Source organism: Colletotrichum scovillei (genome assembly GCF_011075155.1).
Source record: "Colletotrichum scovillei strain TJNH1 chromosome Unknown Contig00010, whole genome shotgun sequence".
NCBI classification, from domain to species: Eukaryota; Fungi; Ascomycota; class Sordariomycetes; order Glomerellales; family Glomerellaceae; genus Colletotrichum; species Colletotrichum scovillei.
This window is the reverse complement of record NW_023336268.1, coordinates 2,985,026-3,007,600: the sequence shown is the minus strand read 5'-3', so window position 1 is coordinate 3,007,600 and position 22,575 is coordinate 2,985,026. Positions and strand designations below refer to the sequence as shown.

Below are 22,575 nucleotides of genomic sequence, written 5' to 3'. Positions count from 1 at the left end.
AATACTGCAAGTCTTATACGAAACTTGACAGATCCGTTCATCTAAATAATAGGCACTACTTGGTCCCACAGATCCGTCATTGTATCACTGTCGACAGCCGTCTGAAATAGTAACGCTAATGTCAAACAACGATAAATGATTACATCATGTATATCGTTTTGTTCCCCTCCTTTCTTCCCACGCTCTACCATCTTGTACGTAGCCGCTTTCCTCCCATCTACATCAGTGAATTCCTCCCGTGCTAACGTAAGGTAGTGTATTGCGTCAAGTTCCTCCACTAGCTGGTATAAGTCTCCAATACAATTCTGACTCATGTCAAATCCTGAGATGGTGTATAAGTACGCGCGATACTTTCGGCAATGCGCGTAGAGCTCCACCAGATGAATGTCTTTCGGATCTTCGTCCTTTTCTGCGTCCTCTTGCTCTGTCTTGATTTCTATAGTCAGCATGGAGTACTGGTCGTACTTCTCAGCGATTTTGTGTTTTATGCTTTTGAGGTCTTGAACCACCAAATCCACGTAGTAGAATATGCTGCCGTGTATTGCAGACGCGGATTTGTCATTGCGAGATTCATGATCTTCTCTCGACCATCCATTCTCTTCCATTTCCTGCTGAACTTGTTCTACCCGCCAAAGGATGACAAATCTTCGGTATAGTGTGGCAATACGGGATTCAAGGAAGTCCGATTTGAGTTGTGTGGGGCTCCATTCGTCGGCCAGCTTGGTGTCTTTCCGCGGTTGTGAGGAAATGCCCAGCCATACGTCAATCTCATTCAACTGCTTCATGATGTTCTTCCGGATGTAAACCTGATCTATTTCTAGAAGGCCATCGAACCAAGCTTGGAGTTTCTTGGCATCGTATAGTAACACGGTGCACAGGTGCAATACGTCGAGATAGCCATGAATCCATGAGTTTCCCGGTACACCGTCTCCGTTGACTGCTTCCTCTTCGCATCCAGGCATGCTTCTAATTATTGGTTTGCGTTCTTGTTGCTTCTGATCGGTTTTCTCGTTTTCTTCTTCCGGGGCCACATCACGTGATGTTAACCATTTGAAATGTGGCCACTTCGGGGCGTCCCGTGGATCTATGGCTTGTAATCTGGCCCGTCCTTTGATCTTATTTATCTGTACTGCCGACCAATATTGTCCGAGCAGAGCAAGCATGGACATCGGAAATGTTGTCGTAAAAGCCGATCTAGGGAACAGCAAGGGACAAAGTGCAGGCGTGGCAGCCAAGAATAAGTGTGACATCGGAACAAAATCATTAAAGGCAGCCCCCAGCGTCGAGATAAATGCGTCTGAGAACTGATAGCTTCCTTGTACCTCAAACATCATGAGAGTTTTCGCTTGCTGAAGGTGCGTTGACGAGTCTAAGTCTTGGGTGTCGATGGTACTTAAGGAGCTACCGCAAATTTCCATCGCCTTGAAACTTCCACGGCCATATTTCATGACCATGGCAAGGTGTTCTGGCTTGAACTGAGAATGCTTTCTGCGAGCTGGTTCATAACGTGAGTACACGCCAACGATTCCAAGCAGCGGGTGCTCTCGAAAGTCTAATTGAAAGCCTCTGCCGACGATAAGAGGATATACTGAGTCTGTTGATTTCTTCACGCTCTGTACTTGAACACCTGCCAATGTTGTAGCTGCAACAATAAGGCCGACTTGAGCGTACGCAGGAGCAGCGGGGAGATCATCCGGCAAATAGTCGGCAACCACTCGCCGCAGCCCTTCCTTGTCTTCTTCCCCTGAAAGTTCAGCCTTTCTCAACCCGAGTTCTTCCAGAAAGCGCACCCATGTTGCTGCAGGTCTGTCTTCGATGTTGGGATCAGACTGTGGAGGCGTTACTCGTGGAAGGAACGAATCGGGGATAAGCTTGTATAGAAAAGTTCTTGTTTTTGCCCATAAAGAAAGCTTCTTATCCTCTGCTTGCGAGTTGTCTTTGCCCACGAATAAGTGTACTGTTTTCGCATTCAAGATTGGGGTCCAGGCCGTTGTTTTGTAACTCATTTCAGACCAGATCCACCTGCTTTCAGTCCGGGCAGCCCAGTCACCGATAGCATTGCGATTCGTCTTTCGCCAACCTTTTCCGGCAGCCGCAATAGCTTGCCAAATTGTGACCAGGGCGAATGTGGCTGCAGCAACGCCGAGGAGGGAGGAGAACGCGAAGGAAATAGGATCCCAATTGACTTCTGCATCATCAGCATTGCGCTGGTCGTTCAAGAGTTGAAGTAGATTCCGTAGAAGACAGTCGGTTGAATTATTGTTCTCGGGACAGTCAGAGCCATCAGTAGCCATGATGAACAGATGGTCGAAACAAGATTTTGCGTCAAAATTGGGCAGGAGGTTGTGCCTTGAGATGTGATGCATCGAGCGCAACTGTCTCAAGACTCAGAGGATTCCCATTCTTTTGAAGGTCCTGCTTGCGTCACTGCCAATCGCGGAAAACGCAATGCGGATGGATCTTTCAGCCGCTGCAGCTGGTCAATAGTCTTTTTTTCTTCTCTTCATTCTATCAAATCTCGCAAAGAACCCCCCTTCAAGCATAAGTACGTGCATGTCTCACTGCAAGGCGGGCCTACCCCCTGTCGCCTACCAGGTACCTCTGTGCCTCCTTCCTCGAAAGCAGAAGTAAGTCGTGCCACTTTAGGTAGCTATAAAGACCTGCCACTGCACCCACCGATCTTCCTGGAAAGAGGAAGGAGAGGGTTGGGTGGGGAGAGGGGGCACACAGTTAAGTAAAGCATACCTGCGTCTGAATATAAGCAACTTCCAGGCTTTGGGCAGGAGCGGCCTGGCTCAGAAACACACGTATCAACGCCATGCCTTCACCGCTTTTCCAAACTGAAATTTCCATTCGCTGATTTATATCACTTTTTGTTTTGTACACATATCTCAAAGGCGGACTTCCGCGTTGCATAAGTACCTAGAGTAATAGTAAGTTATTTCTTCCTCGCTCGGTAGACACGCTTCTCCCTTTCCTCAGTCATTCGCCTTATCCAGTTATTTCTCTCGGCAAGATGCACCACAGCAATATTTGCTATCCCAAGAAAGTTTGGGCTGCATTTCCCCGCTCCTTCTTCTCTTCGGTAGGTGCATCCTAGACTTCAATTGCTTTCAACAGATCATCGAAACGCAACTCCCTACCGCATCTCATTGATGCCAATCGCGCCATGTGCCTAGACTTGCATCACGCACACGGCAGAGAGTGAGCATATTGTATGCATATCCCATCGCATATCGACGGCACTACATGTCTGCCTATCCGGGGCAATAGCCAATTATGTGGTGATGTACTCCGACTTTTCGATTGTGCTCGAATTGCAAAAATGCATCAAGAGCAGAGATAGAGAAACCAGGAACAGACATGTGCATGTGCGGATACCAACGCCACCTAGCACCCGATGGAATACATCAATAGCCGCGAACAGGTTGCGACGTGGACCCATCTACGGCTCAAGTTGCGCCATAGGCTAAGGACCTTGCCCGTTATTCCAGGCCCTAGGAGGAGTGGGGGGTAAGAGTACAAGTCCAAAGAGCTGAATCACCAGAGTAGACATGATAATAGCATTGTGAATTGGCGGGTGACTATTCTTGCCTTGCCACATCAGGAGGCAGGACTTTTCGTGCTGTTCCTCAATTCTCATCTCGCCCCAGATCTCTTATTCTTGTTTCCAACTCTCTATGATGCTTAGGTCCGTTGTGTACCAAGTCGTACAAGATGTTCCGTCAACCCAAAAGATTCCCAACCATCTCTCTCTGCCTGATCTCGTAGCCATACGAGTCCTACCATGCCAGCACCATTCGCTCCCACTCCGTCTTTACCCACGAGCCGCCGCGGCACCGCGCATATCCATTCTTCAGCCATGATAACGTTGTAGTCACAACCCATCCCGCAAGCTGTCTGAGTATCTCTGGCTGCTGAGACAAGTCGCTCAAGACTGTGATAGGTCTGCTCAGTGGTCACTGCCTGGGGTAGCCGCAATACAAAGTGTAGATTGGGAACCCCGGGGATGGTTGAGTTGATTTCTGCGGTAAAGGTTTTGTCAGCGTCTGTTTCGATCTAAGAATTTAAGCTCAATTGGTCTCTTACCGTTTTCAGACGTCGCCTTTTGAGGATACAGCGGGAAGTGAGTTGGCTGAGGGAAAATCTGTACATGTTTATGGCCCTGGGATGATCCAGCGTCGACCCCACAGTTGTAAATCATCAGTTGAGGCCCCAGAGTTGGCTTGAGTGCAGCCATCACAGCACGCGCAGCCTCAACGTCAACCAAGTTGAGGTCTTGCGTCTGAGGCTCAAAGAGTCGGGTATATAGGACGAAAGCCGGCCGATACATGCAGCACAGATTGAGCTTGAGTGCATGATGGGATCCTACTTGGGCAACAACGAAGTCGGGATCTGGGTTGAGGAACGGGCCCTTGTCTGCTGTACGTTGGGGATCATCTCGCTCGAGATATGGCTTTCTTTTCAAAGCTAGACTAATTCGAAATTCGAACTGGTTAAGTCTAGTCAGAAGCCTCTTCGGAGACTGGTTACCTTCGTGGTAGAGTTACAGGCTGCCTCGTACCTCAAAGCCGTTGTGGGAGACAATCTCGCCTTTAGATTCGCTGTAGAATAGCTTTCCTCTAGAAACCAAGTCGTCGAACATAAGTAGAGACTTTGAACCCAGGTCTTCTGGCAACGTGATCTTTGCAGTTGCCATGTTGACGGCCCAGCAAAATCAGAAGAGGTTCGAGTTTATTTCCTCCAGTGCCTCGCCCTCGAATTATGGTGAGCTCCGGGTGATGAGTTGGATGAGCGGTCTGGAAGCAAGACATTCTCCCTTCGCTCGACTCGCGTGGGGTTCATCGGGATGTTAGTGTCTACGCTGTATTTTTGTAGGCTGCGCTATCAGAGGGTTCCCCGATGAGCAAGGCGTGTACTCGACATTATGTCACTGATTGTAACCTTATACCGAAGTAGTCTACTCAGTCAGAAATGCCCGGTTATGATCCAATTGAACAGAGTATTATGCAAACGATGATAATCGCTAGTTCCTGTATGCTGGAATGCTTTTCAAACTCCAGGCAAAGTTTTGCTGGTTGGATTCGTTATGCTAGAATCACTGAAGGTCCAATCATTCTGGGTGGGTGGCTTGGCTTAGCGAGAAACGTGCTGGAAAGTTGCGGTTATGTTCCGTGCACGCATTGTGAGACTGGTGAGTTGCGAACGCTAAACGGATTGGAGGTTGTGCGGCTTGATGAGTTCCAGTTCATCCTAGGGGCTTTTTGGTTTCGTGGACTTTACGATGTTCAATTCAAGGTGGAGAACCGATGGTCTGAAGAGGAAACCTTGAGCTCTGTCTTCGATCTCAGTGTCCTGTCACCAACGACTTGCCAGTTGTTATGAACATACCTGCAAATGTCAGAGAAGAATGGGAACAAGTTTCATTCACCTGCCCGTGTAATGATCCGCTAATTTGTGGCCTTTCTAATGGCTGAGGTGATACGTGCTGTCAAGTTTCATATCACCTTGAAGTTGTTAAGTCCGCACAGTTTGGTCGGGCAGTTCTTATTAGCGTCAAAGAAATGTTCGCCATGGTGATGTCGCGCATGCATCCCAGGGCCTGGGTGCGTGAGAAAGTCAGAGGGCCGCAAATTCAAAATTTCAGAGCCTCTGAATGGTGGCAACTCCCTGTATTTACACGTCAATCATCGCCTTCTCCCGGTAACCCTGCAAGATATCGCTGCCTAGTGGTCGTACGTTGGGGCTCGGCTACGTTGCTTAGTGGATATAAATAAGCACGCAGCCTCACTTTGAGTCCTTCACTGGAGATCTCCACATGGCTGGATGACCGAGCCTGATCCTGCAGAACATATTTCGTTTGTGTGGCGACGAGAGTAATCTTAAATCACGACATCGAGTTGAATATCCGATGTGAAAGAGGTTGTTGGCGATGAGACTGCTCGCAACTCAGTATAACAACTTGCGACTAGTATCCAGAGCCGACGATGTATCAACCACTGGATCGCGACACGGCAGACCAGTCACCACTCAACTCCAACAAGACCCAACAGCCCAGCCAAATTCGCCCCATTAGAACAGACAATGGAGGCGCAGGCCACAAACCAAAGAGGCTATCAAAGCCACCGCCGAAACGTCTCAGTCTATTTCTCAAGTCCAGTCTCATCGTCTCGTTGCTCTTTCTCGCGGGCGCCGTCGCCTTCATCTCATGGCTTTGGTGGGCACCCCACCAAGACGTCCGCTGGCGGAAATGGGTCCTCGCCCCGAACCGGCTCCAACTAAGCATAACTCTATCCGCCGTCGTCATCCGAACTGCCATAGGCATACTGGCCACCGCGGCCACGGCCATGATTGCGTCGGTCGCGGTCGAGCGGAGGGGTGTATACCTCCAAGACATCGCTCAAGTTTCCGTCGCGCGCTTCTCCAGCGACGGGCCGCTTTCGCTGAGTCTCCTCGCGCTCACGAGCTCATCGCTGCAGCCGTTGGTTCGTTTGGTGCTTACGCTCTTGGCTATCACGACGATTGCTGCGCAGTTCACGTCCACTCTTCTTGTAGCGGATCTCGAGCAGCGCCGGGTCGTTACGTTTCCTGATTCCGTGTCCAATGCGTATACCTTTATCCCGGGGAACCTCTCGAGCGGCAAGCCGCCGGAAGCTGTCTCCGGGTACGCGCACAACTACTGGATTCAACGACCGCGACTCACAGAGACGTTCGCAGAGTACACAGGTACGCCAGCAGAAGGAGAAGGACTAGATGACACCGGCCCAACAGTCAGAGCCTTTCTCCCCGTAGCATCGCAGCAGGAGCGCGAGTCGCTCCTCGAGTTCCAGGGCATGGCAAGAGTCCTAGACACGCGGTTCATCTGCATGAGGCCGCAGCTCAGCAATGTCCGCCCGTGCAACGGCACAGATGGCGTCGACATTTGCGGATCGATACGGCTCGATCCCACTGTAGACGCGGCGGCTGCGGCGGGGCTGACGTGGACGGATGAGATGAACTTCAACTTCAGCTGCCCTGTTACGGGGTACATGGGAAACCAGTACGACTGGCAGATTTGCGCGTACGAGACGCTGAACTGGACGTCCTTCGATTGGTCTCTTCGGAATACCACGAGGATGACGACGATGAGGATTGTGTGGGATGCGGGAAGAATCCAGGGAAACATGAGCTCTGATAGTTTGAAGTCGACTGTCAAGGTGCTGAGTTCGACTGGCTCGGGCCCGTGGACGAAAGAGTCTCTGCATATCAGACTTGTTGATTCTGACACCGTCGAAAAAGACCAGTACATCAACTTCAACATGACGATGTGTGCACAGTTCTATAAGTGAGTACTTGAATCTTCCAGCGCTTAAGCTGTTCCATCAGGTTCTTCTACGCTGTAATATCTAACAACAAGTTCTTCGTGACAGCTACCCGGACTCGATTCAGTATCTTAACGTCTCCGCAACCAGCTCAAGCAACAGAACAGAGCCAACCTACGAGTGGGATGTAGAGCGAGAGGTCTACGACACGAGCGCGGTCCGCAGACAACTGGGCGCCGTCAAGGACGCCTCATCCCTGTCCCACGAAGACCGCCAAGTCCTATCTATCAGCAAAGATAGCTTAGACTCGGCCGTGACCGACGCTCGCGATGGCTCTAAGTGGCAACAGTATGCCGCCGACCGCAGCCTGGAATGGTTTTTCGACCGCGTCACCTACGCCCGAATGCCCTCCATGCCCATCGCCTTCTGCCACAATTGCGCTCCGAATCTCGACTCCCAGGACGGCACCAGCGATGTGATCTACGAGCGGCTTTTTGGCGATACCATTGACGAGACGGGATCACCAGCTCGCGCGATGCAGGCAGTGTATTTTACCCTTGCGCGACTTGTCTACTATGACTTTCTCAGCGCCTTTTCTCCCAATACTGCCGTCCCTGGGATGGACACCGCGGACATTGTCACGTTTGAGCTGACATCGATACCGTGGCGCTTCAGGGGGTATCTAGCCGTTGTGGGGATACTGGTCGTCTTCTTGGCCTCGTTTGCTGCGGCGGCGGCCTTATTCAGGTCTACGCGATACAGCTTGCCTGAGAATGCATGGCATACTGTTGCGCAGATCTCGGAGAGCCCTGAGCTGGCAGACTTGCTTCACGACGCGAGAGTTGCTACTGATACCGATATTGGACGTCTGGCAAAAGCCTCTAAGTCTCAACGTTTTGTTGTTCGAGATGGTGTCTTCACTCAAGCTTCGGGAGCTGGCCTGGATATGGAGCTGGAGTCGAATCAGTCCCGCCGTCGATTGACAACGCACGAAGCGGTTTCGTAACACACGATGAGAAGTTTTCAGTAGATGGAGGTTCATCACCAGATAGCATAGGAGTAACACTATGAAATAACGAAAGAATGAGTTGAGATTTCTGCGTAGCTTCACAGAGTCTTTGTCGCCTCTGTGGCAGACTTCTTCTGGCTTTCATCTCCATCGTCACTCTGCACATCCACCTTCTCCAACGTAGCAACACTATCCCCAGCCTCCCTCAACGACTTCCAATTGAGCCCAAAGTCAAGAATGTCAGGATACCTCCGCACATACCACAACATCCCAAAAATCGAGGCGATACTCCCAACACTAAACGCCGCCGCCAGCGGGAACCCGATAGGATACCTCGGCGAGTCCGCCGTCCTCCACGCCCGCAGCGGGATAGTAGCATGCCCAACATACACAAGCGTCACCGCGAGTCCAACAATCACCGACCTCGCCTCGGGCTCCTTGCGCAAGATGATAGCAAGCCACGCGAGCAGCGCGTACCCCCACGCCGCAGTCGCAAACGTCAAGAAATAGAATGTCATAATCGTGCCCCTTCCGCCAGGCCAGGCCGCCAGAACAGAGGTTGCCACAAGCTGAAGCAGCGCCGCGCCGATGGCAACCTGCCACCGCCAGTCCTTCCAATCGCTCAGCGCGTTGAGAGAGATATTCGCCACGATGGAGATCGCGTAGCCGCCGAGGGGGATAAGGTTGACGGTGTAGACAGAGTACAGCGCCGTCGTGCCGTCCGCGGCCTTGAGGCCCTTGAGGTAGAGCAAGAAATACGAGTTCGCGCGCTGAGACCATGCGAATTGGAGGTACGCCGCGAGGAAGAGGTACGTAATAGGCGAGGTGAAGAGTTTCCGCACACGAGACCAGAGGGCCTTGCCCTTGATAACCTCCTGCGTCGTCGTCCCTGATTTCCTCATGCGCGAAGCAGCGAGGACGCGTTCGTCTGCGGTGAGCCACAAGGCGCGGGTCGTGGTCGGCGCGTCGGGGATGACGAGGAACCCGTAGAGACCCCAGACAATCGTCATGATGCCCGAGACGACGAAGAGCCACTGCCAGCCTTCGAGGCCGTGTGCGCCGTTGAGGTTCTTGTAGAGCGCGGCCTGGAGGATGCCGAGGAACATGCTCCCCGCCTGGCTGCTCACTCCAAAGATGGCGAGGCGTTTACCGAGTTCGGAGGGGGTGTACCAGTTAAAGATGAGGTTCACGATACCCGGCCACGACGTCGCCTCGAACACACCCAGAAAGAAGCGCAGGACAAACACGGTGCGCGCGTTCTTGGCGGCAAATGTCGCGAGGGTGATGGCGCCCCATACGACTTCGCAGAACGGAAGCCAGAGGGACGGGCGGACGCGGGTTTGGATGAGTTGGGAGGGGACGATGAAGAGGGCGTAGCCGATGGAGAAGTAGGTTGTGAACTCGACGAGTTCGTTGCCGTAGAGGGAGAGGGCTTCTTGCATGCCTGAGACGTAGGCTGCTGTTGTTGCGGACTGGTCCATGTCCTTCATGAGGCCGGCGATGAAGGCCCATGTTAGGAGGAGGATGTCGAGTTTGAGGACGAGGACGTGTTCTGCGTCTTCAAAGTAGGGGTGGACTTTGGCGAGCCATGGGATCGAGGGCTTTGTGAGGTTGGGACTGGCTTCCGCCGAGGCCGATTCGGACTCGGTCTTTGCCATTTTCGATGATGCCTCGTGATGTAAATCAGATAGATGAATATAAGATCCGGAATTTTCCCTCGGGCAGGCTTTCGATGGCCATGCAGCTGTTTAAACAGTGGTCTTGAGGGTCGTATTTGAACTCGATCATTCAACCAACATTCGCCATCACCGTATAGCAATATTTCTCCCTGAAGCGGACAGATGCCGACAAGACGTCGGGAGACACCGACGCTCAAGACAATGCTTCAATAACACTGGGCAAAGAGTCAGATGGCAACATCACCATCTTTCATGATGAAATGGGAAAAACGAAGAAACAGAATCGGGAAAATAACAAAAAGAGTTGGGACGGATCAGCTGCTTTTCTGGCAGAAATTCAGATGAACCGTTAGCCAAAACTCTGTTTCTCGTTGCCGAGTCGTAGCGTTCCATGGGCTATCCCAGCTCCGGGGAAGCGTCCGCCGGCGGCAGGGATACAACGTAAAATGTCGCCATTTCGCCGGCTTATGCCGTGACGCGTCGGTGCCTCGCCGAATGGTGACAGGAGAACCTGTTCTGCGTCTACGATTCGACCGTCCATCTCGCGGTGATTGACAACTGCAAGCACGTTTGTCGGGATGGCGCCGACCGAGTGAGACAGGACCTGACGCGATAATAACTAATTGAGTCTCATTGATATTTCTGAGAGCCGTGTACATATATCGACAGCAGGCGACCAGGAGATTCTACAGCAAAAGATTGCGTGCTTCGCCATTCCCATCATCATTCGCTACACGTACCCAAGTCCAGCCACCATGCCGACTGAACCGCTATACCCAGCCTACCTCCCCACCAGGCCCGACGGCTTCCAGTCGACAATCGACATACCGTTCTTCGAAGCCGAAGAACCCGGTGTCCGAGCCAAAGCGGCCCAATCCGCCTCGTCCCCCTCCTCCATCTTCCGGGACGGCGGCGGCGCTAGAGTGGAGAACATCACACCCCGCGTCGGCGCCGAAGTCCGGGGTATCCAGCTTAGCCAGCTCTCCAAGGCGGGTCTCGACGAGGTTGCGCTATTGGCGGCCGAGAGAGGTGTTTTAGTCTTTGTGAGTTCACATCGTGTAGAGCGGCGGTGCTCTTACTCTGGGTGACCTTTGGTTGGTATGCAGACACTCGGTGTTAATCGGGCACGTCGTTCTAGAGAGACCAAGACTTTGCAGACATTGGCTTTGAAAGGCAAAAGGAGATTGTGAGGCATTATGGTCCTCTGCATAAGGTACGATTGAGAAGGCCTCTATAGTCGGAACGCATTCGCTGATCCCACTGCCCCCTTCTTCCCAGCACCCCACGATGGGATACCCAGAAGGCACAGGTCCAGAATTCCACGTCGTCTACGCAGACGAGAAAGCGTAAGACCCCCCAAAGCCACGTCACATACGATGGATCTATAAGTAAGAAGTAGTCACTCACACTCACCGCAGAGGCAACCTCCGCACCCTCCTCGGTCCCCGCACAACCTACGACCTCTGGCACATAGACCAAACCTTCACCCCAAACACCCCCTCAACAACCTTCTTCTGGGTCCTCGAGACGCCCGCCTCAGGCGGCGGCGACACGGCCTTCACATCCCTAACAGCAGCCTACGCGGCCCTCTCCCCAGCCTACCGCGCCACCCTCCGCGGCCTGCGGTTATTCCACACATCCGCTTCCGTAGGTGAAGTCGCGCGTGTAGGTACAGAGCGCGCCCTCCGCGAGGCCGTATCGACGACGCATCCGCTGGTGATTCGGCACCCTGTGACGGGCGAGCCGAGTCTGTTTGTGAATCCGACGATTGCGAGGCGGGTGGAGGGGTTTTTACCCGAGGAATCGGATGCGCTGTTGGGATTTTTGCATAATCATGTCAAGAGTCTGGATTTTAGTTGCCGGGTGAGGTGGGAGGCTGGGTCGGTTGTTGTGTGGGATCAGAGGAGCGTTGCGCATAGCGCGGTGCCGGATTTCAGGGAGGGGGAGAGGAGGCATATGGTGAGAATCATACCGTATGGATCAAGGCCTGAGCCTGCGTTTCCTGAGGAGCACTGAGCCAGTGAAAAGGATGAGGAGATGTAGTGAATATTGGTCTACCTAGTAGTCTGCAGCTATACGGGAGAACTTGATAGTGACTTTACCATTTGATAGGTCACATAATTCGAGGTATGGGCAAAATGGTATTTCCATACTTCAGGATACGTACGCGCGTTGTCTACGTAGATAGTATACAATCACTTGGCTTGCGAGGGATAGCAAAACCTCAAATCACCGTACCGGGTTTCTTCATCAACCCCGCACTCTCGATTCTTGTGCCCAAAGTTGAGCCTCACAAAAGGCTGACAGGGATCCAGCATGTATGCGATGGGGTGAGCAGAGTGCGATGATCATACGCATCCAGACCGATTTGGAGTGCGACATAAGTGCGATAAGTGCGGTGAAAGTGCGACGGGAATGCCATTCGTCAACCCCACTACTGTCCCGCTCGCGTGCATGAAGGAGTGTGTCGCACTTACAAGTGCGATGGCCAACCCCGGTCTGCATGACAGCCTTACGAGTATCATCGTGAATAAGTGTAAGCCCAGTCCGTTGTCCGAAGCTACTTGGCCTTCAACTAGAACACACTTGTTTTCTAGCCTAACGGGTGGTCAAAGGTTGATCTTCACTAGAGTTTCAATGGCGGTCAACCCGGCTCCCAAAATCGGATCGCCGGTTGGACCATCTGCTGCGCCTTTGCCCTTCAGCTTGCAAACGTCGCAAGATGTAAGCAACATTCAAGAAGAGTCCAACAAACGGAAGAAACCACCAAGAAAACTGGACAGTGAAAAGTGCCAGCTTTGCAGACAACACAAGTTGAAGGTATCTCGGTCCTCTTCCAAGCGCTTACCTTGCCCCGCCTCTACGGCGGAGCGCTTATGGCTTCGGTCAGAAAATTGCTGACAATCGAGCTGCGAAGTGCCTTCCTCAACCTCGAACATGGCCGCAAAAGTGCGATCGCTGTTTGTCGAAAGGCCTAGAGTGTTCACCTGGCGAAGTCAAGAAAAGGACACGAAGACGGGCTCCAGGCGAAGAAGAGCCTGAAAGCATGATGAGTATCGCGAGCGACCGGCGATCCCACGGCCAAGATCATGATGGCTCTAGCACTTCTTGGAACTGCGAAGATCTGTAAGGCCCATGTCAGCTCCTTTATTGAGTAGAGGCTAATCATGTGAGACAGGATGGATATACTTACCGCAGTCCAGCTTCTGAACAGCGTATACGAAGTCCATCATCACCAGAGAACCTCCTTGCTAGATATTCTCGATTTCCAAAAGACTCCCTGCCAAAGCAATGGACCTGGTACTCAGGCACAGCTCGATGTGCCCTACGTCTCGGGCCTCCATCAGACCTTACCACTTCTCAAAGACAGGATATCGATCGCCCTCAAGACAAGACTCGGTCACGGCAAGACTACGTGTCTCGCGGAGAGGATGTTGTTTGAGAATACTCTCACTGAGCTACACAGCAATTTGCCGAAGCGTCCGATTATTGATGGCCCTGTCGAACCCCATAAACTACTCATACGCGAACAGATCTCAGACCTGATGTTTCGGTCCAGGTCAAGCATGTCGGAGATCATTACCTTGAAAGCGATAGTCTCACTATCCACCACACTTTCTTCGAGGCTTCCGATACTTTTGAAGAAGTTTGATCTCTACGACTGGTCTTACGTCGAACAGGGCTTCGGCCCAGAATGGGAGAAGCTGGTCCCGCACGCGGTTGTTGGGTGTCTCCTCTTCGCTCCGGGCGATCTCTACTCAGACTCGCAGCCGTATGCCAAGATCTGGGCCCACGACATTCTGGTAAAAGAGGGCGCGAAATATCCCATACTCGCACGGGACCTCGCACTCATCCCACCCAGGATCAGAAACTGGTCCTTGAAGGAGCTTGCCTTCCTCACCGACCACGTCGGACCGGATCTCAAGGACAATCAAGGGCTGACTCTCGTCCACGCCGCTATCTTGGACCGCAGGCCGGACATTGTGCATCAGCTTCTCGAGCCGGGAGGCGCCAAACCGTGGCATCGAATATTCAGGAGACGATTCTCCCTTTTTCATTTCGCAGCCTCGGTGGGATGCGAGTCGTGCTACGCTGAATTGCGCTGCCATCCAGAGATCCGGCCGGCGGAGGAGACGCGGGACCGGAACGGAATGCTGCCCTTACACGTCGCTGCCCTTCGCGGGCAAGTGAACGTGGTGGAAGCTATTCTCAAGGCGCATTTTGACGGAGCGGAGGGAAATGAGGAGTATGTGAATCGTGAGACGTCAGAAGCTGGGCATACCGCTTTGTATCTCGCGATAGCGCGGGCCGAAGATGATGCCACAGCCAGATTCTTGGCAATGTACCCCGGCGTCGACTTCCTCGTGGATCGTCAGGTACGGCAGACAGCGCTTCATGTTGCGGCGTCTCGCAAACGACACGGTCTATTGCGGTTTCTCCTTTGTCGAGCACCCGAGCATCAGCTTAATGTGCAGAACGAAGACGGTGAGACGGCATTGCATATTATCGCCCGGCATGGTGACCGAGAGACATTGAACGCTGTCTTGGACCTCCCCTCAATTGAGCTTGACGTGACGGCCAACGACGGATCAACACCACTGGTTGATGCTGTGACGAACGGGAACATGGTGGCGATGGAAGCCTTGATCGGCTGCCCGGGTGTGGATATCACGGCGTTACGGCGGCCTTTGGAGCCCTTTGGGTTTTCTGCACTGGAGCATATTTTGCAAGAGGCGAACGGCAACGATGGTTCTGGGGGGTACGTCGATATTTTGGAGTGCTTGCGAGTGCGTTGTCCCGAGCTAGAAGACGATCTTTATGAGGCCTCAATGGCTGAGATGGAGACGGATGACGGTGATATGGAGGTTGAGTAATTGTACGAGGCGGATACCATCCCGAGCAAGGCGGCTCTAGGCTAGCGAGGGATATGCTACGTAGCTTCGCATTGCAACAAGCCATACTTATGACTATTAGCGTACTATCCTCGAGAGAAGTTCGAATCCCGTGAAGTTCATGAGACGCAGCTCATGAGGCCTGTCTTGAAGTCATCGCCAAATTCCGTCATCCGGTCAGCTGGGATGGACAGAGGAGCTTGCTGAAGCCTGATAGGTTGCAGTGCACTGACGACACTGGTTGACCCGACGGCGCAGTTGCAATATCGCTAGAGGGCGAGGTTTTCGCCGGGATGATTGACTCGGAGGGCGGGGATCGAAGCGGACGAACCCCTGGGTGTTGGTCCCACCGATTGCTCATGGGGCGATGTAACGCCGAATGCGAAGGTTCAGGGGAACTGGGTGGCGGAGGGGAGGGGCGGGAGGGGCAGACACGAGAATGATGGTATCATGGTTGACGGTTTTCGGTGTCAAGTTGCTGATGGTTCGGTGCCTTATCTGGATTTGTCGTTCCTGGGACCCTGAGACGTGGTTGGGAGACTGAGATGGTGTGCAGTCTTGATTCTGGTTAAAGTCAGCGAGCACGCAAGCAAGGCGCGGGACACAGGACAAAATTACCCGGACGGAACATCTGGTGCATCACTAACGGCATCGTGGAGCATTCCAGGCCGGATCGACACAGCGGGTCACCGTTTGGGGGCAGCGTTCAATTGGTGAGGTCGAGCTTCGATGGCCCGTCTCGAGTCTCGACTCTGGAGTTTTTCGACGAGCGGTGGATTGTTCGACAACGGGCCGAGACGGACGAACCATCCCAAAGAAAGCAGACGGAGACCCGGAAGTTAATTGTCTAAGCCTCCACCGTCAACGCGTGGTTCAAGTCCTTAGTAAAGGACCGGTCGTGGGAGGCTGACGGTTGTGGCCGAGAGGAAGAAGGAAAAACGTGACACACAGGCGGATTGAAACGGCCTGGTCGACACGAGGCAAACGGCGAGAAAAATCACGACAAAGAAACGACGGCGGAGCTGAAGAAACCAACAAAGTGAAAGTTGCGCGAGCCAAAGTTGGGTAAGCTGGGAACAATGGCCGCAAGTGCAGGAAACTCCACCGGAAGAGGAACGAAACTCGGAGCAGACACCAAGAACGAGAAGCAACGTCCGGGGAGCCATGAAGCTTGGGAAAGAGCAAAGTGGGAAAGGGCAGGAGAGCACATGGCGGGACAGGGAAGGTGTCCCGGCTGGCGCCATATCGTTGGCTGCGATTGCGTGGAGAGTGGATCCTAGTAGAGATGAGGTGGGCCCAAGTGGTGTGGGAACCAATCCCACGCTATTGATGAAAAAGGAAACGATGGGCAGGAACTGGCAGGGAAGAAACGAGGCATGAACCGGTCTATCGGAGGACCCGTCTCTTTTCCATCTTTTCCCATCTTTCCAGCGCTTCTCAGTGGCTGAAAGAATTCTGGACAAGTTTGGGAGCGAGCGTTGGATGCATCCAGGCGCGACGCTGAGGGTGACATTCGATATGCATATCCCAGACCTGCACCTGTCTGCAGTGCACCATACCACCTAGTGCTGCACCTGCGGCTCCAATTGTCAATTGTGCAAACTTTCTTGGATTGGTCCAGAGTGCCCAGCCCAGTGCTTCAGGACAATACTCCCTCCCACGGAATCCACCCCGTCTGTGTTCGTACCGTCCAAGACTCCAAGGCAAGTTCCAGAAGCCCGAGCGCCGTGCCCCACTCCCTCCAGTCCCCATCGCTCCAGAGGAAAGAACTCCTCCTGTTAGCTCTCGTTACACCTGCCACCTGCAGCTTCCTGCGCCTGCTCCTTCCACTGCAAGTTGACACACACCACACCATTCCTTCACGTCGCCTCTCCTTCTTTCCCTCTCGTCTTCCGTGCCTTCCAACAGCCCGTAACAGCATTATCAAGGTTCTCTTCCTGCAGCTGCAACCGTATCTGTGCCTGCCTTTCCCATCTGCTGAATCTGTGATTCGTAGACGGCTCTTTCCCTGCACGAGTCGTTTCTTCCCCTCCTTTTGAAGTACCTCACGAAGTACCTTAGTGTCTCCCCCTTCCCTTCCACTCTGGCAGTTCCCTTCTCGGCCATCCAGTCCTTTCCCTTGCACCTTGTCATTCTCTTCCCTTTCCACCACCACCACACCACACGGCACACACCTCACGCACCTCACACCCGACCACACCTCACCCTCCGGCCCGACCTAAAGGTACCTCTCCTTCAACTCACTTTACCACCTTGGGCCAAGCCGCCGCCGCCGCCATTCTTCCAATCTTTTTCTATCCATCCCGACCAACCCAACCCAACCACTCCAGACCGGATACAACATCTCCCTCACTCGCACACACACACTCCCACCCAGTCCACTCGTTCCAACTCAACTTACCTTAATACACCAAAACCACCCAAGAGGTCTCGAAGCCCGGCGTTTTGACTACCTCTCCTTCCCTCGCTCCTGCACCGACTCCCAACAGAGGTCACAGACACCAAGCTACTATCAGCCACAGAGTGCTGAATTAGGAAAAAAAAAAAGAACAAATCCAACAGCCAAAGCACCCGATCGCGGCACCTCAATCAGACACTTGCTACCAAGCAGTCCTCAAAATACGACAGACATCTTACCGCAAACGCCAGTCGGCAGAAAGGGGGGATTACAACACATCCGAGCCACCAGAGACATCTGTGTCACAAGATTGCGACCTCCATTCCACCCATTCCTACCGCGACCGATAAGCTTTTCGTCTGATCTGTTGCGCCCCTACATTACGACGTGCGTCTGCCACCGTTCACAGACATTGTCTTCCCGTAATACATCTCGTCCCGTCATCTGTACTTGCACAACCATCTCATCCCAAGTCGAGTCAATTGAGTTTGCCTCGTCCCGCCATCAACTTTGAGCAAGATCAATCTCTCCAGCAACCTCAACACAACAAGCTTTCCAAACCTATACCGAACGTCTTCGCTCAAATAACCGTCACAATGGCTCCCGGTATCCTTGAACGTATCCAGCAGAAGATTGAGCTCTTCCGTCTGGAGCAGCGCTACACTCGTCGCCGTCATCGTCGCTCGACTTTCGTTTCCAACGCAGTTTACGTCGACGGCGAGTACGTCTACCAGACTCCCACCTCCACCGGTTCCTCGTCCGCCGGCACGACCACCAGCAAGGAGTCCTCATCTCCACGAGTGAATGCCCTTCACCACGCCGAGCCTGCTTCGCCTACCGTCGCTTCGACACAGACCGAGCCCAGCAAGAAGCGATTGAGCCGCTTCGCCTCCATGCCCGGCTTCGGATCCTCAAAGCAGACTCCCACGAATGACTGGAGGTCAAGCCGCGTCAGCGTCAGCGAGATCCAGCGGTAGAAGCGTCTGGCCTACGCTACTTGAATTGATCAAAGAAGAAAAGCAAAGAAAAAACAGTTCCGAAACGAACGATACATAGATCAGGGCGGCAATCTCACGACGGCAACATGATTACCCTCGGGGCGAGTCTTCGAGGTTCGACGACGACGAGGTTTTGCTCAAAAGCAATTGGCATATTGCACTTTACGACCATCTTCCGTCACGTCTCTTAGCGGCGCACTTGCATGAGCATTGGGGGGCCTGCTCTGGTTCTTTTTTTTTTTCTTTGTCTGCTGGGAGGTTTGCAATGGCCGACATGCCAACTGCACATTTGCACCTGTTGCCCCCAACATGACCAGACGCTGTGTGAGAATCGCACCGGCGCTGGTCCCTGCTTGTCTGGACACATTACACCGACTTGTAATCTTGACTGCTGCTTGGGACAGATACCCATCAGCTTACCGGCGTCGTGCACGCACCTTTTCTCCTGTACATATCCAATGGATTATATGACTACTTCAAACACTCCTGTCTCAGTGCCCCTATTTTGTGATTTTCGCGGATTGCTAAATCAGAGAGGTCATGTTTGATGAGCGCAGGAATTTGGTGAGAGATTGCAAACGCTGGATTCCGTTCCGTGTCTCAGATTCGTGGTGGTACCGGCAGTGATCGGCCGCGGCTCGAACGGCTGCAACTCGAAGGCATGCAGAGAATTCGGACGATCGTCCCGGACACATCGGCGACGCTTGGCTGTCTGACCCGGTATTGCTCGGAGGGGTTGGGCGAGACCCTGAAATCCCAAATCCCCTTTTTGCGGGGTGGATCAGTGGATGGTCCCCAAGCTCCCGACCGGATCCCGCGATTCGATTCTTGGGGTGACCCTTGGGTTTTTTCTTTGAGGAAGATGGTACGAAGTATAATCACATCAAGAACAAGGGTGCCTCCTCAAACAGCTCGTCCCATGACGAAAACTTGCGACCGTGCTTTGCTTCCCCCCGAAGCTTCTCGACAAGGCGAGCACCGTCTATCATGCTTACCGTGCCCAGTTCTTCACCGACCGCTTGCATACCCGAGCACATGAAGTTTGTGGTTTCTTGATCGTGGTAGATGAGGGCGGATTGGATTCCGCCGATGACCATTGGCCAGATGACGAATTTGTGTAACAGCCCCGCGCTGGTTGCGATGGAATTTGGTGGTGTTTTGTTGTTGGTGGCTTGTGAGGGACGTCGCTGGCTTCTTTGGGTGAACAGGACGCGGAGGCTTGAGATGAGTGTGCTATATGCTGTTGATTCTCTTCTTGCGAGATGGGATGAGGCTTCTTGTGACCAGACGGTGCTTGATCTTGGCGCGGCCCCGAGACCGGCGAGGCTGTTGATGGCGTATAAGGCGGCGGCGCTGTGATACGTCGTCATCAGTGCGATCCAGGCGTCTTTTGTCTCCTGGTCCTCGCTTAGTCTGCTCGGTGCCAGCGAGACTTGTGCAGTCGCCGAGATCTCTGCGGCCCATTTCTCGGGCGGCGAGGTATCGAGATGCTCCAGCACAGCAGATAGACCTTCCGGGAGATGCTTCGCCGTCTCTGGGTATAGTGCCCTCCGTGCCCGCAGCCCATTGATACGAATGAGAATCATGGCCAAGTCGTTGGGGACCAGCCTCCACGGATTACCGGCGTCGGTATCAGAGTCTTGGAAGATTGCTTCGTAGGATTCTTGTCTTGCGAGGATCGTGCCTGCTACGGACGATGCGTGGGTGGTGGTGACGTTGATGGCCCCGTGGGTGGACGCGCCGAAGATGTCAAAGATTGCGAATTGCTGGAGGAGGCGGCAGAGTTCTGGGTCTGATTTCGCGACGGCGGCGAAGGGGCCGTGGGTGAGGATTATGCTCCAGGCGCCGGTGATGTGGGATTGCCAGGGGGCATAGGCGGAGAATTGGATCTTGGGGGGATGTCAGTCTTTTGTTAGATGTTGGGTGGATGGTGGGAGGATGAGGATGAGAGAGAGATGGAGTGTACCTGAGATGTGAGCATCACCATGATGCCGAGGAGGATGCTGGGCCCTGGATCTTCGGCGGTGTTTGGTGAGCTGTTCCCTCGAGGGTGGTGATATGCGCAGAGTTCTTGACCTAAGGCCTGTAGGGCGGCTGCTTGGGATGCGAAGTGGACGCTTTTGAAGTCGCCTGCGGCCATGAGCCTTGATAGTTCGGATGTATCGCCTGATGGGGGGGCATGTTGCCTGATAGGAGGGCGGGATGTGGAGGTGGCGAGGGTCTTATTGTCGGTTGATAGTTTGAATAGGATACTTGATGATGAAGTTGAAGTCGATGATGATGATGTCGACGACGACGACGACGGCTGTCCGCTGATGTATCTGTGGAGGGCTGCGATAGAGATATATGTGTTGCGGAGGTAGGAGGCGAGTGATGCTATTTGGTGGGGGGAGATTTGATATGGTGATGTTGAGGTTAAGTAGGGGACTAGGTCGGGTGCTACGTGGTGATTATCTGTGAATAAGTAATTAGTTGGTTGATTGATTGAGCAATGAAGATGAGAATGAGGATGCGGGAGTGAGATTGAAGCACTGAAAAGAGGAATGAGTGAATGGGGTGGTGATGAGTGAGTGAGTGAGTGAGTGGAGATGTATGAGTGAGTGAGGTTTTCGGAGTGAGTGAAAGTGAGGTTCACAATTTGTGTGAACGTAAACCACACGGAAGGTGTTACCCACAATACTCCATGGCATCAGCCGCAATCCTCAACTCCATCACGGATCCGGCCGTTCTCGGCGATCGGCATACGATGCCAAGCACCGACGCCGGTGGGCTGGCGCTGCTGCTACTCCGTGTCTTCTCTCGGCTACGGTCACTGCCACTGTCGCGGCTTTGGCCCTCCGCGTCCGGTTCCCGATCCCGGACCCGGATAACGACGCCCTTTTGCGTTAGGACGAGGGGGTCCCGGAAGGCGATGGGTCGCTTGTCGCCGTAGCCTGGGCATTCTGTGCGTGCGATGATGCATTTACGGCAGGCGGGGACGGAGGAGTCGCATCGGAGGCGCTTTTTGCGGCAGCGCCAGCATTGAGGGCCCAGGGTCATTGTGTCTCTTGATGAGCAGCCTGGTAGTGTCTTCGTAGAGAGAGTGGCGTTGGATGATGGGAGCGGGGCGGAGAGAAAGGCCCTTGGCTGATCGTCTTCAGATTGTATGAGCAGTTGTGCGGAGCTTGGACAAGGCTGTGTTTGTCTTGTGAGATTATCCTATGGTGATGTCTAATAACTTGATATGGATGATAGAGGCGGCAGTGGTCGTGGGGGGGACAAGTTCCCCCACTTTGAATGATTAGTCTTCACGTTTTCGGCATATGGCGACGGTGAGTTTGCGCAGAGCGGCGATGTCGGCCCCCGATTTAGCCCAATCAACGGGCCATGGGTAGCCCGAATCGGAAGCGTGCACGGTATCGGCGCTTTGCCTGAGATGTTGCTGGCTGACACGGCGACACGGAGCTTGTAGCCTTTTCACACGACTTAACTATGATTCGGGCTGTTTCCAATTGACGAGGGCCGATGGCGATGTAATCATTCTGACATGGGGCGACAATGAGGGAGTTGAGGGCCCATTCTGAGTGAACGACGATGTTAGAAATCGACGCGGACGTGAGAAGCTGGCAAGCTGCTATACCAGAGGAACTTGATCCTGGCTCTCATTTGTTGGCATTCTGCGCTGTCATTGCATCTATCTTTCGGAGCCCTATGAAATGGTCGCTGCCGCTTGGATCGTAGCTGAGACAGCCAGCACAGCCTCGTAATCTTGGTTACAGGTCGATCGAGAGAGTTCCCGTCTAATTTGACCCACGGGGGAGATTCGAACTTGATCGACGAAACAATTGGGGACGGCGGCGGGTTTCTGTGGCTCTTGCGCATGCCGTGCTTTCCATGATGGAGTGACGCAATATCAAAGTAAATACAGACTTCGGGATTCCTCGATTCTCTCGTTACTACGTAGGCAGAAGTCCAGCCCTGAAATGTTGATGGAGTCGGATGCTGTGAGTTTCCCGGGGCATGGCGCGGTGGTATCCGCTGGGTGACAATCTTGAGAGCTGACGACCACCCCATTCTTGGCGATCAACTACCCCTGGTATTTGGACCTGGATTTGAAAGATCTCAACAACAAGTGACGGAGGCTGGGTGAGCAATGTGTGATGTGTATCATTTTAAACCGTACGTACTGTTCGAGGTTCTTGTCGCTCATTTACGGAATATCGATCTAAGGAGGCTCTATGACGTTCTTCATGCGACCTTAACTCGAAGACCATGCACGTACAGAATAGCGCTTGACTACATGCTGTTCTAGGCGATGC

At 53.2% G+C, this 22,575-nt stretch overlaps 7 protein-coding genes across 7 annotated transcripts; 4 read left to right on the top strand and 3 right to left on the bottom strand.

The window, feature by feature from the left end:
• Window positions 1-41: 41 nt before the first annotated feature.
• HER10_EVM0012152 (uncharacterized protein) lies at window positions 42-2,294 on the bottom strand (the record flags this gene model as incomplete). The annotated part of the gene is made up of 1 exon (XM_035481553.1): window positions 42-2,294. One exon carries the CDS (start codon window positions 2,292-2,294, stop codon window positions 42-44), a length of 2,253 nt encoding a protein of 750 aa, XP_035328581.1.
• A 3,693-nt stretch (window positions 2,295-5,987) lies between these two features.
• HER10_EVM0004987 (uncharacterized protein) lies at window positions 5,988-8,307 on the top strand (the record flags this gene model as incomplete). Its single annotated transcript, XM_035474613.1, has 2 exons — window positions 5,988-7,324; window positions 7,410-8,307. 2 exons carry the CDS (start codon window positions 5,988-5,990, stop codon window positions 8,305-8,307), a joined length of 2,235 nt encoding a protein of 744 aa, XP_035327954.1.
• Window positions 8,308-8,408: 101 nt separating this feature from the next.
• HER10_EVM0009812 (uncharacterized protein) lies at window positions 8,409-10,242 on the bottom strand (the record flags this gene model as incomplete). Its single annotated transcript, XM_035479285.1, has 1 exon — window positions 8,409-10,242. The coding sequence occupies exon 1, from the start codon at window positions 9,966-9,968 to the stop codon at window positions 8,409-8,411; it is 1,560 nt and encodes a 519-aa protein (XP_035328379.1). The 5' UTR covers window positions 9,969-10,242.
• Window positions 10,243-10,544: 302 nt separating this feature from the next.
• Window positions 10,545-12,070, top strand: HER10_EVM0013068 (TfdA family Taurine catabolism dioxygenase TauD). Its single transcript, XM_035482438.1, has 4 exons — window positions 10,545-11,032; window positions 11,128-11,202; window positions 11,268-11,335; window positions 11,408-12,070. The coding sequence occupies exons 1-4, from the start codon at window positions 10,745-10,747 to the stop codon at window positions 12,003-12,005; spliced, it is 1,029 nt and encodes a 342-aa protein (XP_035328665.1). The 5' UTR covers window positions 10,545-10,744; the 3' UTR covers window positions 12,006-12,070.
• Window positions 12,071-12,091: 21 nt separating this feature from the next.
• Window positions 12,092-14,863, top strand: HER10_EVM0009735 (ankyrin-2 ankyrin; the record flags this gene model as incomplete). The annotated part of the gene is made up of 3 exons (XM_035479211.1): window positions 12,092-12,809; window positions 12,907-13,115; window positions 13,168-14,863. The coding sequence occupies exons 1-3, from the start codon at window positions 12,405-12,407 to the stop codon at window positions 14,861-14,863; spliced, it is 2,310 nt and encodes a 769-aa protein (XP_035328373.1). The 5' UTR covers window positions 12,092-12,404.
• Window positions 14,864-16,697: 1,834 nt separating this feature from the next.
• HER10_EVM0007032 (uncharacterized protein) lies at window positions 16,698-21,316 on the bottom strand (the record flags this gene model as incomplete). The annotated part of the gene is made up of 3 exons (XM_035476599.1): window positions 16,698-20,166; window positions 20,244-20,731; window positions 20,953-21,316. 3 exons carry the CDS (start codon window positions 21,314-21,316, stop codon window positions 19,156-19,158), a joined length of 1,863 nt encoding a protein of 620 aa, XP_035328141.1. The 3' UTR covers window positions 16,698-19,155.
• Window positions 17,876-18,256, top strand: HER10_EVM0013355 (uncharacterized protein; the record flags this gene model as incomplete). The annotated part of the gene is made up of 1 exon (XM_035482717.1): window positions 17,876-18,256. The coding sequence occupies one exon, from the start codon at window positions 17,876-17,878 to the stop codon at window positions 18,254-18,256; it is 381 nt and encodes a 126-aa protein (XP_035328695.1).
• Window positions 21,317-22,575: the final 1,259 nt, after the last annotated feature.

Excerpts from the sequence above, each read along its gene's own strand:
- HER10_EVM0013068 (XM_035482438.1), top strand. The coding sequence starts at position 10,745 with ATGCCGACTGAACCGCTATACCCAGCCTACCTCCCCACCAGGCCCGAC. Across the intron at positions 11,033-11,127 it reads AGAGAGGTGTTTTAGTCTTT|AGAGACCAAGACTTTGCAGA; the intron begins GTGAGTTCACAT and ends ACGTCGTTCTAG. Across the intron at positions 11,203-11,267 it reads ATTATGGTCCTCTGCATAAG|CACCCCACGATGGGATACCC; the intron begins GTACGATTGAGA and ends CCTTCTTCCCAG.